Genomic DNA, 13,010 nt, shown 5'->3' with positions numbered 1-13,010 from the left:
ATTAGCATGGAGGAGGTCATTCTGTTCGAGGTATCTCAGTACATCTGCGCTCAGAGTATGTTCTAAGTTTCTGTAACAAATGGATGTCCAGACTATTGAACGGTAGTTCTGTGCATCACTTCTGCTACCCGAGAGTGACCTGTGCTTTCTTCCAGCTAAATCGACACGATTTTTTTTTGTTCTAGTGATTTACAGTAATTAATGGATTATAATTATAGTTAATGGAAGGTGTAATGTACACCCTCCTTCCTACTTGCAGTGATTGTCCACAATAAGCTAAGTCTTTTATGAAAAATTTGAGAATAGCGAAGATTACGATAAACTTTCTAGTTTACATAGCTTTTCGTGTAGAATTCGCTCCAGTTCTTCTTGTCTATGGGATCCGATTCTTGAAGCTGAAAATGTCACATTTTAGGTCCTCACGGTTGGATTATCGAAATAACTTTGAAGATTGTTGCTGTAGAATTTTTATTGCTGCGTTAATATATTTTGCCACATTTCAGTATATCAAACAGTCTTTCGATTTTTCACATTAACAAAGCCGAAATTACGTTGTTCGAATAAAATGCAAATATACGTCCGATCACATCAGAGGCATGCATACCACTGTCTCGCTAACCGGAAATAACAGCATTCCAAAGGGTTCTACTAATTGCTGTTACGTTATTACTTTCAATTATTATTTCATAAATGGATCCGGAAATAAACATAGTAACTGTGCAATATTGTGTAATTAATAATAGAAATTTTAAGTATGCCCAATAATTCGTAATTCCAAATGTTTCTTTAAGAAGTAATTTTGACGGTACATTCAGAACTAGTACTTAACGATTGAAACATCGAAAATAAAGTAATTCCTTTTCACAAATTTTGACTTGAAATATAACATACTGTGTATAAAATTATATGAAAGTTTTCAGAAAAGCAGCTGAGATAATACTGACCTGTCCAAAATTCGAAAAATAATACTGGTATCGACAACTACTGTTGAGGAAAAGTAATTCTAGAGGAGGATGTCCCATTACAAGGGGCTAACTCATCTACAAATTGGGTTTAGAATCCGACAGGGATGCCATCAGGCCCTGGTTTGAAGTGTCTGTCAGTTTAGTTATTCTGGAATCTCCATGATGCACTCTCTTTGGCTAAACAAACCTGTGACTATTTGTGCTGCCCGTCTTTGAATTTGATCAGTATAATTTGTTAGTCCTGTTTAACACGAGCCCTACGCACGAGCAGTACTGTGCAGAGCCCGGCAAAGGGACCTCTCATATTTGGAGAAGCAGTGTATGAGTTGTGGTGGGGTTATTGGCTCTGAGCATTATGGCTCATCGATGACCGCTGCTGTCTGGTCCCTTAAACCCACAAACCACTATGGCTCTGAGCACTATGCGACTCAACTTCTGAGGTCATCAGTCGCCTAGAACTTAGAACTAATTAAACCTAACTAACCTAAGGACATCACACATATCCATTCCCGAGACAGGATTCGAACCTGCGACCGTAGCGGTCGCTCGGTTCCAGACTGTAGCGCCTAGAACCGCACGGCCACTCCGACCGAGTTATTGATGTGGAGGAAGTATCAGCGGATAGCAGCGTACGTGTCATTTCCAACAGGTGCAATGGCTTGGCTAGGTGAGCATCGTGCATTTGTTGTGGAGGAATATATTCCTGATGGTGCTTCTGTGATTACTACTCAAGCGAGCATTTCGCATTCGGTTCGAATTTGGCCAACGTGATTCTCTTCCTGATGGGAAAACTATTCGAGTTTTGGTATGAACATTTTTCGAAGAAGATGCCGTAATGATACCGGTTAATTCAGATTGTTACTATCACATGATTGAGACCTAAATTAAACCAGCTTTTTTGGGACCGAGACTAGGAAGAAGTCTGGTTCCAACAATAGGGAGCCACAACTCACACTTATCGGTGTTCTGTAGAAATTTTGAAACAGTTATTTCCTCAATGTCCTCTCTCTTCGCGAAGATACATCATCCGGCCTCTAAGGTCACCGTATTTATCACCTTGTAGCCTGCCCAGCTAGCCGCGCGGTCTAACACGCCGCTTCCCGAGCGGGAAGGCGTGCCGGACCCCAGCACGAATCCGCCCGGCGGATTAGTGTCGAGGTCCGGCGTGCCGGCCAGCCTGTGGATGGTTTTCGGGCGGTTTTCCATCTACCTCGGCGAATGCGGGCTTGTTCCCCTTACTCCGCCTCAGTTACACTGTGTCAGCGATTGCTGCACAAACACCGTTTCCATATATGTATACACTATAATTATTCTACCACGCCAACATTTGGGGCGGGGGGGAGGGGGTTCCACTGGGGGCTGAACTGCACAATAACCCTGAGTTTGGTGTTCGGTGTGGGGTGGGTGGACTGCTGTCACCTGTTGTGGGGTTGCAAACAACTGAGGGCTTCGGTGGGATGAAACCTCTCCGTCGCTTCTGGGTCCCCGGATTAATACATACATTCATACATACATATCACCTTGTGATATTTTTTTCTTTGCGGACACTTAAAGGGGGAAATGCACAAAAATAGCCCCTCAACCCTGCAAGCGTTACCCAGAAAGTGGCTGCGATTGCTTCGGAAATGATCCAAAGAACTATGGACAACTTCTGGGAAAGGCTTCTTCAGTGTGTCAACAATGGAGAATGCCATTTTCTGCTCATAATTTTTAAAACCAGATGATGTAAAAAGGCATAGTATTTATTGTTCACAAATAAAGGTATTTTCACCATTTCTTTTTTTTTGCAATTACCTTTTGAAATAAGCGAGGTCCTTTTGGTGGACCTTGTAGAATGACTCGCATTGAGTGCTTTGTAAGCAATCTTTTTTGTAGACTGTTTAGATTTTTCTAGTGTCCTGTCACTGTTACCTGCTTTATTTATGGCTGAGCTTATGTCATAACCACGTTTTATATCCCTACAAACTACACACAGATATTTGTATGAGTTTACAGATTCCAATTCTGACTCGTTGGTATTATAATCACAGGACACTACATCTTTTCGTATTGAAAACTGCATAGTTTTCATTTCAGGACATTTTCTAATCAATATCTGACTGAGTATTTGTGCAGCTTTTCACAGGCAAAACAATTACAGATAAGTGCATCATTTGCAAAAAGTTTGACATTACTATTAATTTCACTTGCGTGGAAGATACCTGAAGTTACGTCTACATCTGTCAATGATTCTCCATCAAAGATAAAATGCTGCATTCACCCTACCATAAATCTTCAATTCCGTCACGAATCACGCTCGATAGCTCATGTGTGATCTTACTTTTGATAATATGCGTGAGTGTGCTAATTTGCCAAACGCTTTTCGGAAATCAAGAAATGACTGCCTTGATCCACAGCTTTCAGTATGTCATGGGAGAAAAGTGTGAGTTGGGTTTCACATGACCGATGTTTTTTGGACTCTGTGTTGGCTAGCATGGAGGAAGACACATTTGACATGACCTCATAATGTGTCCCAAGATTCTACAATAGATGGGTGTCAAGGACACTGAACAGTAGTTTGGTGGATCACTTCTGCTACCCTTCTAATAGATGGATGTGAACTATGATTTCTTACAAGTACTGGGTACAGTTTTTTGTTCGAGGTATCTACAGTATGTTATGGTTAAAAGAAGGGCTTACGAACACAACCGCAAATTGTATAAAGGATCATGGCGATTCCATCGGCCTGGATGAACTTTTAGCTGTTTCTAGATGTTACTGCTAGTAATTTAAATGACCTGAGTCAAAGGAACATGTTGGAGTGTGTTTCTTGAAGTTTTCCCAGCAGATAGAATATTCCACCATCTTTCGAGAGTACATCTAGGATAGCAATAATTATTCTTCCTACGCTCCGACTAGTAACGGCATAGCTATCTTGAAAGTGAAAAATATTGTTATCCCAGGTGAACGGCTGAAAGATGATTGAATAGGATGGAGAGTCTTTGACCTCTATGGTGATAACTGGGGGATATTTGAAGCGTGTCGCTTAGATGGCGTCTACAGCACATCCATTTCCTAAACTGCGATCTTCTGGGCTGAACAGGTTGTAGATTATAGCACTATCGGTCTGTGAGTCATCATTTTTCCTATTCTTGCTTCCTTGCATTGTATGCTCTCATTTATTGAAGAATATGAGCAGATGCATTGAACTTGAGGACAAGTAAGCGCTTGTTAAGAGTTGCATTCTTTGTGAGGAGGGACACGTACTCATTCTGCTGAAGAGTTCTTGTGCAACAGTACCAAGAGAAAACCCACTAAGGTTCCCTACTCCTTGTCTACGCTAAAACGTTTAGGAGGCTATCTGTGCCAGAAATGACGCATCGTAAACGCCAAAATAAACTCTATTTTCCTTTAAAGAAAATCACTTAGTTCGTGTGAGTTTCTTGAAGATATGATCTCGAGTAAGAAAGAACGTAATTTCGGAAGAAAACTCAAGGACAGTGAGGCATTTCCCACGCTCCTGTGTCTTCAAAGGGCTCCAAAACAGCGGAAAATTGTATGCTTCAGCGAAGATCCATGTAAGATTTGTTATAATTTTCAGTTTTATTAAGTTACAAACCAGTATCATTGTGTAATTGGTGACAGGAAAAAGGCGGGAGGATAACAGTAGCCTGGGGTGGTTAGAAGTTTGACTAAAAATCTTAAGGTCGGTCCTCGGAATTGTTTTCTGTCGCTTATCGCTTCTATCCATTCAGAGAACACTTTGTGTCGGTGAAAAAAGTTGTGTTGTTCTGTTTTTCTCACCGTGGGTTTGACTATAAGTCAATCTAAAACTGGGAGTGTAACTCAGCCATGCAACATAGGGCACTTTGGGAACAAACAAATATCAGAGTTGATAACAGCTTTGCTTTACTCTCTCAAGGAGCGTTTTCTGCTCTTTGTCTCTATTGTGCAAAACACCCTGTATGTAGAACTGTTGGTGTATAGGTGTACTAACAGCTGTCAATGCTGTGAAAACTTAATAACAGAGAAAAGCGAGCCCTTTGATCGAAGAAAAATGACTGCCAAGGTGTTAATTTCTGAATTTTGTGGCAAAAAGGTTTTGTGAGAAGCACTCCATATCACCAACAGAGAATTGCGTGGATTAGGAGGAGGAAGTAGTCTTCTTATTTCGTGAATTCAGAAAGCGACGCTCTGACGGCGTGTAGCAAGTACTTTTTGACACGTAACGAGACGTGATATGAGGAACAAGCAAAATACGCAATAGCCCTGAGATACTGCTGTGTTCATCTGCCTAAGCTGGCTGTTGCTTTTACGCTAATATTGCAAATCGTTCCGAAAATGTGAATGACTGTCCGACGATATTAATATGATGACCAGCAAGCAATATAAAACGCACAGATCCTTGACGAATCTCTTATGGATACAGGGAAAACAACCCGGTGTAATATCACCAAGGAACTGTATGATTTCGAATGCATTGAAAGCGCGGCGGTCTTTTGTTTCTTACGAACTTGCGTCAACGAACTTGGCGTATAAATAGGACGCGGCTAGATCCCGAGGCGGTTGACCGCAGCGTGCGGAAGAGGGCGGTGGAACGTGCGCGTTCAGTACCGCTGGCTTCCATCCTGAGGTCAGTGCTTTGCACCGTAATACGGAATTTATACTAACTCGTTCTAATCACTGCGTAGACCTTTGTACTTGTGCCTCAGACAAATGTTTCACAACAGACATTTGTGTCAAAAGTGCTTAACCCAACAAATGCATTTAAAGACAGTGGAAACAGAGTGGTCAATATACTGAGAAATATGAGTGATGAAGTATACGGAAGCGAAACATGCATAACTGTGCATGAGTTGAATGTAAAAAGATAGACAGTTACGAAGACCTACTCGCTGCAAAAAGATAATAAAAAATCACTGTGGACATTCGCATGCCGTCTGGAACTTGATGGCCTTTCTTTCGAGAAGATGTTTTAATGAATTTGTCACTGCAATGACTTTCTCTTCCCTTCGGTTTCCGAAAATAAAATTACAATAAACGACTGTGCAGATATTTCCAGTACTGTAGCAACAAGTCTCTTTTTATAGTTTTCAGTCCGTGACATTTCTAACAGGGAAGGAATCCGTACAAGTAATATCGAACATATCAGTCGACAGCTCTAGATCGATTTTAACACAGCGCTATACTGGATATACACGCCCCTCCTCGGTCTCTTGACATAATTGGAATCGCAATTCCGTACTGTGCGGATAGTTCATTTTCATATGGTTTTCTGTCTGAGCTGCAGCTATTGAATGCGTTCATACGTACTTGATTTCCCTGCTACCATTGCTTTTCCGTTTTTGTGACTGTGATTCTTTTACTTTCAATAAATACACCTGCAGCAGGTATACCACCATCAAATAAAACAAAAGCCACCTGCTTCCCATTCATTACATATTCTGTTTTGAAACTAAAAACAATAGCATACAAAACGGACATGTTTTCATGATCGGTTCATTCTTCCTGTAAACACAAGGAGAAATTCGTTGGAAACGGGGAGTGACACGTCGGATAGGGAAGTATGTGTACGTACCTTCGCGGCAAGTATAGTGTTGTGCTTCAAACGGAGGATGCTAAGTTCACCGGACTTGGATGCGACGTGACGTCATTATGACGTACACACGCTACATCGAAAACGATAGAAACCGTATATCGACTATTCGACTTTTGTGAACTTTCGAGAGGTTGTGACAGGGTAGCGCTGTGCTCTGCGCCATTCGTTTAAATGTGTTTTGCGTTCAAATCGTGTGTTGTATTGTGTGTGTGTCCTGTGCGTTGTTTTTCGTTGCTCTAATTATGTGTTCACCATTCGAGATCTTGGGATGGACATCTAAATTACTTAGCTAACAAACTTGCATGAGTTCTCTTTCAGCTATATAAATTAAGAAAAAAAAGTCAGCAAGAGTATGCTGCTACAATCTAATATGTACTGACAAGACCAATTCGATGAAACCATACTAAAATATTGATGATAAATAAATATTATTTTCGGCGTAAACATTCAATACAATAATCACACAATTTAATCTGGTCGGGACATAAGAAGACTTCACTTTTTTACGAAACGTGTTGTCCGTGGTGTTTTCAAGGCCACGGTTAGGAATATTTCTATTAGTATCCAGCTCTTTTATTTTGGCGAAATACATATACGCTGCCACATTGAGCTGTTATCAGAATCGAACGTGTCAAAACAAACCACTAGCTGACGACAGTTTAGAATCTCGAACGTTCGTAAAAGTCGATAGGTGTGTTAATCGACTAAAGCGTATATACGTCATAATGACGTCACATCGTATCCAGTTTGGGTGAACTTAGCATCCTCCGCTTCAAACAGCCGAATGCAGAGATGTTATCCGTGCTTCCAGGTGTAGCATCTTTGCAGTTCCTATCGTCCCAGCCAAACTTATCGATCAATTATATTTGCAGACCTGTCTTTAAATTATTTGTTTTGATGCCCATGATTAAATGTTCGTGTACAGTTCTGCATAGTAACCTTTGTATTTTAAGCAATACAGAAATTTTGCTTACGATTTTATAAATTCTGTGCTGCGCAGTCAACAACATTCTATGAGCTCACAAAACAAGGAACACGAAAGGGAGGACGGCGAGGCCTCAAGGTACGTTGAGTGGTGTGTAGCTAACGTCGTGGAAACATAAATATACGGATATCTTTGAAATGCGTATTTTACTACGTTTCTTAATCTGCTGACTGCGTATTGTGATGCGTGTAGTTCTTCAGCTGCATCGTCTTCAGAGTTAACATCAACGTCGCATTCAACAGACACAATGAAGCGAGCAGCTGCCAAGAAATTGATAGAGCGTTATTTTTACCAGTTAACCGATGGCTGTGGTAACACCAACTGTGATAATGAATTTTGTGCGTCGAGTGGGAAAGTATGTAAACATTGTGTGATTTCCTATTGGTTATATGTTACATTGAATTTATTCTGGTTTATTTACGTAACTAACGTGTTAATTTCGTGGTGAACAGGTTAAGTCGTTGACACCAAACCAGGCAGCTGTACAGGCCATTCAGTTGTTCTCTCAGGAAGCACGACTTTGTGATGCACAGCCTACAAAAGTTGCAAGGACACAGCAAACCATGACGACCAAAAATAATGAAAAGGATTCAGTGAAGGGAGATGATGTGACAAAGAATGACTCGTGCATGGGTGCAATAACCCCAACTAAAGTATTTACCATTCTCAATAAATTGGAGACGAATGATTCAGCACACTGTACAGGTAAGGAAGATGGCACAATATAAATTTTCATTTTAGCATCTAAATGGTTTCTATGTTTCCTATGTAAAGATATTGACGAAATTTGTTACTGAATAGTTGTGAACAAGGCCAGAATTTATCGTTGCATAACAAATATATACTGAGACATTCATGAATCAATGGAAATTGGCATACATTTCATTTTTCTTTCTTAAGCCGTATCAGGAACGTGAAACTATTATTTCGGAACTAGGTTGAGAGGAACAGATGATACTGTTTGAATCAACAAATTATGATTGATTTTGAAGAATGTAGCCTACATTTTCTGTATGGGATTACATACGCTCTGTATAACCCCACACACAGTATTATTGTGTACCTTTTTGAATGAATGAAACTCATGTGTTTACCATTTACCTAACTGATTTAACCTATAATAGCGTAGACAGCCTCATAGTCTGTAGTTAGATGTTCTGCTGTGCTCATCAATATCATTAAATATCACTGTCTCCTGCATATGCGCCATACTAGAGACAGTGAATGTAAAATTAGATTATTAACTGCCCCCACACAAGGGGTATAAGCAACCATTCTTTTCTCTCATCAGTGACTGAAATGATAAGAATCCTAAAGAAACTTACGTGGTAGGACACAATACTGTCCCATATGAATCGCAGATTAGATGTGGAACAGTTTTTAGGAGGATGAAATGGCAAGCAGGTGTGAGAAAAATGCTGAAATATCTAACAGATAACTTCTGTTTTTTGAGTTACTGTAGTTTGGTACTGGGGATAAGTACTGAGTGCAGAGTGATTCAATTGTCATACTCACAAGGAGAGGTCCCCAGCAGTTTGATAGACTTTTTTGAACCGTTTGTACTGTGGTATAGGTTAATGTTCCAGCTATCACACCTGCAGCCAGCCATTCACCCAGGTAGGCACTCATTTGTGAGTTATTGATGAAGAAAATTATGGAGTTTTGTATGGCACTCAATAGTAGCATCATATTGACTGGTTGATGATTTAATGAAATGAAATGCAGAAGCTCATGGGTTCAAATCTCGTCACTTATTTTAATTTTTTATTTTTAAATATGTATTGTAGTTAATTTGCTCATTATTTTAATTCCATTAATTCGATTAAATGTAATTTCTATTCCTATGTCACATCATTTTAATCGTCATATCAGCTTCTTCGTTTGCTCTTTTTCCTCCCTATCATTCATTTTGCACTTGAAATCTATGTTAATGTGATTTTAATTTAATTTCTTTAATTGTCCAACTTTTTTGTCCATGTTATTGCAATCATTATTTCTGTTCCTCATTTTTGTTGAATTTGGTTTTATCTATAATTCCTTCTTTTGTTTAAATCTTCATCTTCGTTATTTTGTCCATAGTGCATTAGGAATTAAGGCTATGTTTTAAATGTTTGTACAGTAATTACCATTAAAAACCTTGTAATGAAAAATGTTTTGACACTGTTGCACAGCCGATGTAAATAGATAATTTCATGTTTCGTTTTTAACCAGTAAATTGTCATTTTCAGAGATTTAAATATTATAATAGATAAATATAATTAAATTCACATTCACAAAAGTTTCAAGTTGAAAAAGATTGACACAAAGAAAAAATGAGAACAGATGAAAAAATTGATAAATTATGATATGACAAAGAAACAGAAATAAAAAATACATTTAAACCAATTAATTGAATATAAATAATGATCAGTTATTTTGATAAATATTTAAAAATAGAACAGATTTAAGGCACGTGATGAGATTCGAACCAGTGACCTTCAGCATGTGAAGGCCTTACACCATGCGACCACTGTCCATAATTCTTCTCTTTTTTATAGTATTGAATATCACATGAAATTACAAATTTTCTTCCCCCGTCGATTACTCTCTAACGAGGGCCCACCATGGTGAATGCCTGTTGGGTGTGATAATCTTAACACACATCACCACATAGGTGATTTCCAAAAGTTGGTCCCACCACTGGGGCTCTCTCCTTGTCAGTGTGGACTTTAGTGTATGTGGAGCTGGGAATAATTAAAAACACCCTGTGGTGTTGTAGTTGATTTAAACCAACTAAACGCATTCTCTGAAAATTATTTTGAGGAGTTAGTTCATGAACCCCTCACGAATAGTAAATGGGTGTGAAAACACACTTGACCTCTTAGCAACAAATAATCCTGAGTTAATAACAAGCAGCAAAACAGATTCAGGGATTAGTGAACACAGGGTTGTCATAGCAAGATTGTATATTGTAATCCCCAAATCCTCGAAAAATAGGCGAAAAATATACCTATTCAAAAAAGCAGATAAAAATTCACTTGACGACTTCCTGAGAGACAATCTCCACTCATTCCAAATGAATAATATAAGTGTAGACTAGATGTGGCTTGAATTCAAAGAAATAGTATCGGCACCAATTGAGAGATCTATACCAAATAAATTAACAAACGACGGAGGATCATCCTTGGTACACAAAACGGGTTAGAACACTGTTACAGAAACAATGCCAAATATGAACAGACACAAAATCCCAAAGATTGGCAATCTTTTACAGAAGCTGGAAATTCAGTGCGGACTTCATGCAAGATTCTTATAACAGTTTTATAACTGTTTCCACAGCAAAACTCTGTCTCGAAACCTGGCAGAAAGTCCAAAGAGATTCTGATCGTATGTGAAGTATGTTAGCGGCAAGAAGTAATCAATGCCTTCTCTGCGTGATAGCAATGGAGATACTATCGAAGACAGTGCTGCCAAAGCAGAGTTACTAAACACAGCCTTCCAAAATGCCTTCACGAAAGACGACAAAGTAAATATTCCAGAATTCAAATCGAGAACAGCTGCCAACATGAGTAACGTAGAAGTAAATATCCTCGGAGTAGTGAATCAACTTAAATCACTTAATAAAAGCAAGTCTTCTGGTCCATACTGTATACTAATTAGGTCCCTTTTGGAGTATGCTGATGCATTAGCTCCATACTTAACAATCGTATACAAACGTTTGCTCGATGAAAGGTCCATACCCAAAGACTGGAAAGTTCCTTAGGTCACACCAATATTCAAGTAAGGTAGTAGGAGTAATCCACTAAATTACAGGCCCATATCATTAACGTCGATATGCAGCAGGATTTTGGAACATATATTGTGTTCGAACATTATGAATTACCTCAAAGAAAATGGTCTATTGACACACAGCATGGGTTTAGAAAACATCGTTCCTGTGAAACACAACTAGCTCTTTATTCACATGAAGTGTTGTGTGCTATTGACAAGGGATTTAAGATCAATTCCGTATTTCTGGATTTCCCGAAGGCTTTTGACACTGTACCGCACAGGCGGCTTGTAGTGAAATTGCGTGCTTATGGAATTTGTGATTTCCTCCCAGAGAGGTCACAGTTCATAGTAATTGAAGGAAAGTCGTAGAGTAAAACAGAAGTGATTTCTGGCTTTCCCCAAGGTAGTGTTATAGGTCCTTTGCTGTTCTTTATCTACATGAACGATTTGGGAGACAATCTAAGTAGCCATCTTCGGTTGTTTGCAGATAGTGCTGTCATTTATCAACTGATAAAGTCATCAGAGGACGAAAACAAACTGCAAAATGATTTAGAAAAGATATCTACATGGTGCGAAAAGTGGCAGTTGACCCTAAATAACGAAAAGTGTGAGGTCATCCACATGAGTACTAAAAGGAACTCGGTAAATTTCGGTTACACGATAAATCAGTCTAATCTAAAACCCGTAAATTCAACTAAACACCTAGGTATTACAATTACAAACAACTTAAATTGGAAGGAACACATAGAAAATGTTGTGGGGAAGGCTAACCAAAGACTGCGTTTTATTAGCATGACACTTAGAAAATGTAACAGATCTACTAAGGAGACTGCCTACACTACGCTTGTCCATCCTCTTTTTAGAATAGTGCTGCGCTGTGTGCGATCCTTTCCATATAGGACTGACGAAGTACATCGAAAAAGTTCAAAGAAAGGCAGCACATTTTGTATTACTGCAGAACATGGGAGAGAGTGTCACAGAAATGATACAGGATTTGGGCTGGACATCATTAAAAGTAAAGCATTTTTCATTGAGATGGAATCTTCTCACGAAATTCCAATCACCAACTTTCTCCTCAGAATTCGAAAATATTTTGTTGACATCGACTTACAGAGGGAGAAACAATCACCACGACAAAGTAAGGGAAATCAGAGCTGGTACGGGAAGATATAGGTGTTCGTTCTTTCCGTGCGCTATACGAGATTGGAATAATAGAGAAATGTGAAGGTGGTTTGATGAACCTTCTACCAGACGCTTAAATGTGATTCGCAGACTGTCTGTGTAGATGTAGAACTGTGGGTGATTGTGTATCATCATATTGTCATATTTATATAAATACTTCAAGAAACTGAGATGTAATTTCAAAGTGATCACCAAATGATTCTTTACAATGGTTTAGTGTGTTGTACATTTACAAAGGTGGGCCATTTCATTGGCTTTCGTGTACAGGTGAAAATACTGTGTGGAGTGGACGTATATGTAACCTGAGATCACCACATTGGAAATTGCCAGTTCAACTTTACAGTAACCAAAGCCAAATTTCCTTCCCTGTCATCACATTTGTTGGTCTGCACAACTCACTATGAAACTATTACTTTCCAACATAAATTAGACCAGGATATGCATTACAGAGCAGCATTTGGCCGAAACATCTACTAAACAATAGCTGTAGATTAGACATTTGTCACATCTTTATGCCAACAAAGTAGTAAAGAAAACTGATCTTCCCATT

General features: G+C 39.1%; 1 protein-coding gene across 2 annotated transcripts in view; it reads left to right on the top strand.

The window, feature by feature from the left end:
• Window positions 1-7,361: 7,361 nt before the first annotated feature.
• Window positions 7,362-13,010, top strand: part of LOC126094557 (ubiquitin-protein ligase E3A) — a 161,800-nt gene continuing 156,151 nt past the window's right edge. Inside the window, exons 1-3 of one of the 2 annotated variants that reach the window (XM_049908992.1) lie at window positions 7,362-7,606; window positions 7,729-7,883; window positions 7,981-8,233. In XM_049908992.1, coding sequence (XP_049764949.1) covers window positions 7,776-7,883; window positions 7,981-8,233 — 361 coding nt within the window. In that variant the 5' untranslated portion in view covers window positions 7,362-7,606; window positions 7,729-7,775. Of the gene's footprint in view, window positions 7,607-7,720; window positions 7,884-7,980; window positions 8,234-13,010 lie in introns of both variants that reach the window. The other variant, XM_049908991.1, reaches the window with a different exon arrangement.

The sequence above is a fragment of the Schistocerca cancellata genome, chromosome 8, assembly GCF_023864275.1.
Source record: "Schistocerca cancellata isolate TAMUIC-IGC-003103 chromosome 8, iqSchCanc2.1, whole genome shotgun sequence".
Classification (NCBI taxonomy): Eukaryota; Metazoa; Arthropoda; class Insecta; order Orthoptera; family Acrididae; genus Schistocerca; species Schistocerca cancellata.
Note: the sequence above shows the minus strand (reverse complement) of the source record. Positions and strands in the feature narration are given on the sequence as shown.